Source organism: Colobus angolensis, unplaced genomic scaffold (genome assembly GCF_000951035.1).
Source record: "Colobus angolensis palliatus isolate OR3802 unplaced genomic scaffold, Cang.pa_1.0 Scaffold44, whole genome shotgun sequence".
NCBI classification, from domain to species: domain Eukaryota; kingdom Metazoa; phylum Chordata; class Mammalia; order Primates; family Cercopithecidae; genus Colobus; species Colobus angolensis.
The window spans coordinates 1298574-1302985 of record NW_012117821.1 but is presented as its reverse complement, the minus strand read 5'-3'; the positions used below and the strand labels follow the sequence as shown (position 1 = coordinate 1302985).

The 4412-nt window shown below is 64.5% G+C and overlaps 1 protein-coding gene across 1 annotated transcript in view; it reads right to left on the bottom strand.

Annotated features, from left to right (window-relative positions):
- ENTPD2 (ectonucleoside triphosphate diphosphohydrolase 2) overlaps positions 1-4406 on the bottom strand; it is a gene marked incomplete at its 5' end in the record, with an annotated part of 8632 nt that extends 4226 nt beyond the window's left edge. Inside the window, 7 exons of the mRNA XM_011957399.1 lie at positions 596-715; positions 795-1049; positions 1414-1641; positions 1723-1882; positions 2022-2172; positions 2759-2876; positions 4374-4406. Coding sequence (XP_011812789.1) covers positions 596-715; positions 795-1049; positions 1414-1641; positions 1723-1882; positions 2022-2172; positions 2759-2876; positions 4374-4406 — 1065 coding nt within the window. The remainder of the gene's footprint in view (positions 1-595; positions 716-794; positions 1050-1413; positions 1642-1722; positions 1883-2021; positions 2173-2758; positions 2877-4373) is intronic.
- Positions 4407-4412: the final 6 nt, after the last annotated feature.

Sequence of the window (4412 nt, the reverse complement as noted above, 5' to 3'; positions counted from 1 at the left end):
CCCGGCTGGGCATGCTTCCATCCCTCCCCAGCCAGCGCCCGTGCCTGGAAGGCCAGTGAGGAGGGACAGCAGGCATGGCCACCAGGGAGCGGGGGCAGCAACACGTTGGTGTGTGGTCAGGAGAACAGGACGAGCTCCAGGTCTGAGTCCCAACCTCCCCCACCCCAGTCTGTCTGAGATTAGGCCCTGGGAGGACGAGATGGGGCCTCGCTCACCACCCCAGTTCTGGGACAGCTCGTACGTTTCTCTTGGAGTCTCCGGTGAGCACACTCCCTGTGCCCAGCCCCATTTCCATCTTCCCTTGCGTGGCACCATGGAGGGACCAGTGGCAGAAGCCAGAAACCTGGGCACCGGCCTCCCTTCTGCCCTCCAGATCTGGGATGAAGGTCGGGCCTGGCGAAGCTTCTCCAACCTGCCCGACTTGTTCACAGCCTCCCGGCCACATCCCCACCACCTCTGGAGTCAGCCTGATGCCTGCCATCGCCCCCACTGCAGCGGGTACTCCGAAAGGCCCGTCCATGCGGGGCTGGGGAGGTATGCGGACGTGAAGGCTGAGCCCTTCCGCACAGCCCTGGAGGGGGGGAGCGGGACTCACCTGAGCCCAGGTCTGGTTGCAGACGTTCACTGCGGCTGCCTCCAGCTGCTGTAGGGTGGCCACGGGCAACCCCATTGAAGTCTGCAAGAAGTCTACCGTGTAGAAGAAGGCAGAGAAGGCCTGTAAGGGGGCACAGGCACGCTGTGAGCAGACCCCAGCCCCTCAGGGCACCTGCCGCCACCCGTCTGACCCTACTCACGATAAAGTTCCCAGCCACTGGGGGCTGGAAGACCCCGTTGAAAGAGCATCGGGAGAAGAGGCAGGAGGAGAAGCTGAAGAGCCCAGAAACCAGATCTCGGCAGAGGTGGGGGTCACTGCTTCCCGACAGGCTGACCCTCGCGCTGCTGTTGAAGGTCTGGGGCCGCTGGTCCATGGTGCATGGTGACTGGTACACATCCCCAAGCAGCACGTGGGTGGAAAAGCCCCTTGGCCAGCAGGGGTGGAAGCTGTGGGTCTGGGGGAATCACCAGCATGGCAGGGCGGCACCACCACCGCTCCAGAGGACCAGCCTGACGAACCTCCCCCAGGTCTCACTCTGGCAACCTCACTTTTGTGCTCAGGGGCAATCCATGGTTCCCCACTGCCTGCTTGACAGATCCCAATGCCCCATGACCGGGCTCCCTCTGACAGACGTCCCTGGCCCTCCCTTCTCCAGGCCCAGCCCAGCCACTGGGCCTTTGCTCATGCTCTGACCCTCCCACCTGTCTTTCCAGCCAATTAAAGCCCAGCCTGGAGAAGCTTTCCACAGCATGGTGGCTGTCCAGGCTCTGCTCCAGGAGGGGATGGTGCAGTGCAGGTCAGCCAGGGTGGAGGGGCACCTGAAGGGCGCTGGCCAGCAGCCTCTGGAGAACCTGGTCACGGCCATAGCAGAGGAAGCTGTGGGTGTAGACTCGGTAGTGCTGGCCGTAGAGACGCAGCTGGACCTCACTGGCTCTGTCCTCGGCTGGACTGGTCGTCTCAAAGGTGATCTGGGTGGAGGCACCCCCCAGGTCCATGGCCCCCAGCGTCCCCTTCCGTGGCCGGAACCACCGGCCCACCCAGCCGTACTGTGGAGAGGGCAGTGTGGGGTCAACCAGGGACCGAGGGCACCCACACCCCCTGCCTCTTTGGCTAGCTGCTGGGCCCACCTTGATGAAGTTCTCCAGCAGGTAGTTGGCAGTCACCCAGCCAAACACTCCCTCTTCCTGGCCCGAGAGGATGCGTGCACCCCGGAAGTCAAAGGGGTACTGGGTCAGTGTGTGCGTCACTGCCGTGAGCACACTGGTTGAGGCCTCTGGATTGGTCAGGCTGCAAAACACAGAGAACTCCAAGAGGCCTCCTCCCCAGGTGGCTGTGAGCCTGCTGTGGCAGTACTCGGGGTCCACCCCACAAGGGGTCACAGCCAAAAGCTATCATGGGGACAGGGCCAGGGCACAGGCACACTCACTTGAGCAGGCGCATACCCGCTGTGGCTCCCAGGTAGAGGGGCGTGCCCGCATGTCTCTCTTTGGGCACATCCCGAAGCGCCTGTTCAAGACATCCAACAAGACTCTGGCCGGCCCCAGAAGGGTTGTCTGCATAGCTGGAGATGCCCCCGCCTAGAGGAAGGCAGAGAGATGAGCCTGTGCCTCACGGGCAGCCCCTAGGTGGGCCGTAGGCCAGGAGAGTGAGAGTGGGGGTAGGGGCCATGGGCTCCCTGACCAGGTGGCACACCTTCCCAGCTTAAGCCCCCAGAAACGCCCAGGTTGGAGACGAAGGGGCCCAGCCGCCACCTAGAGACCGAGGCTGCTGCCTGCTGAGAAGGTGTGAGCGCAGGTGCTAGGACAAAGCCCTGGGCATGGTCGACCCAGGTTGGCCTCCTGGGGCCTGCCTGGGTGTGCCCGCCAGGCCCCCAGACCTCCTCCTGCTCCATCTGGGGCACAGAAGCCAATATTGGGCCCGGCAAGACCCAAAACCTCCTACCTGCTGCCTGGGCTTCCTTTCTAGAACGCAAACGACTCCTGGCCCCACCCAGACGCGGGGGGCCCAGCCTCTCTCTCTTTCCAGGGCTTCTGCCGGGAGTGAGCCCCACCCAACAGTAAGCAGAAGGCCCTAAGTGCTTGGAAATGCACCGGCTAAGGCTGGAGAGGGCCCCAGAGACCCTGCAGTGAGTGGGTGTCCTGGCTGGGCCGGGCTGGGTCTCACCTGGAACATCACAGGAGCTGTGCTGGCCCACAATGCCCGTGTCGTTCTCCTTGTCTGCTGGCCACTCGTAGATAAACATGGACGTGTGTGAAGAACCAGCGTCCAGGACAATGCCGTACTGTGGGGAGGGGAAGGGAGTCAGCCTGGGGTGTCTGGGGGCCCTGACACCCTTACACCAAACATGAAGTTGGGTGCCTCCAGTTTGCCACCCCCTTACACGCAGTCATGTGCCAAGCTTCATGCTAAAGCTCAGAGGAGGCCGGGACAACTGTGGTTGGAAGGAGAACGGCGGGGGGAGGTGACTCTTCCCTCCTGACTACCTGAAGCCAGCATGCCAGGGTCTGGGCAGCGGCCTTCCTGGCAAGGGCAGACTGAGGGACTGAGTCAGGGATAGAGGGACAGAGGGTCCCCGGGGACTTTTCCTTGGGGCACAAGGTCCCCAGGCTCAGGGAGAGGAAGCGCTGCTGCAGGAGGAGCCCCCTAGAGTCCCTCTTCCTTCTTCCCCTCTTCCTTCCTCCCCTCTCTCCTTCCAACTCCTCTGACCCTCGGCAGCCCAACCTGAGGATGCAGGAGGTGGGGCCCCAGGTGAAGAAGGTCCGCCAAGGCTGGCCGTGGGCCTCAGAGCCAGGTCGGCTCTGAAGACACGTTGTCCCTAGGCCTTCAAGCCAGGGCCAGAGAGAGAAGCTGGCCCTGCCCTGCTGGGGGCGCTGGGTGGGCGTTCTTGCAGACCTGGATGGCACAAGCTTGTAAATGCCCCTTTCCAGCTCCTGTCCCAGCATCCTGGATCCACCGGGAAAGCTGGGGACCAGTCTCCCAGGCCCGGGGCCAATTCCAGCCTGTGAGAGGGCTGCACCAGTCCATCCCAAGGTCTCCCCAGAGCCCAGAGCATCAATAGGCCAGGGTGTGCACCGCCACCCGGCCGTCCTGCAGAACCGCAGAGCTGCCCGCTTCTGACTGCCCATCGGGCTGGGGGGCTTGGCTCTCCATCCCACCCTCCACAAGCCCAATAAAGGGTTAAAGGGACCGGTCAGGAGGTCCCTGGGCCTGCTGGAGTAGAGATCCGGGCTAGCCTGCTCCAACCTTTTGAGGACCCTCCAGGGCTGCTCCGGTCAAGCCCTCCTGTCTATCTGGGCCACCCTTGTGTCCCGAAGGGGGTCCTGGGCCCTGGGGCTTGTGGATCCCTATCTGGGCTGAATACCCAGTTGACCACACCCTCCGGAGCGGCAGCACAGGGCAGAAGTGGCCAGAGTGCCCCTGGAGGCCCGCACAGGGCTGGGGGCGGGCGTCTGGCAGCACCCAGGGGGCATGGCCAGGGCTGCATCCTGGGAGCGGGGACACAGCCTCTGGGCTGCGTTGACGGGCTCGGCGGCGAGCGCAGAATTCCCGGGACTTGTTCCTCCGGCACCTCGTCGTCCTGGAAGCGACACCGCCACCCCGCGTACCTGGTCGGGGAGCGCAGAGCGCGGAACCCGGGACCCCACCCAGCCCTCCAGGAGCAGAGCGCGGTGGGGGTCTTGGGCTGACCCTGCTCGGGTTCCCAGCCGCGCACCCCCTCCCCGGCTCCCGGGCCCGGTCCGCTGTTCCCCGGACTTGCGCTGGGTGCCCGGGCGCGCACCTTGAGGGCGGGCGGCTCCCGGATGTCGCGGGTGGGGAC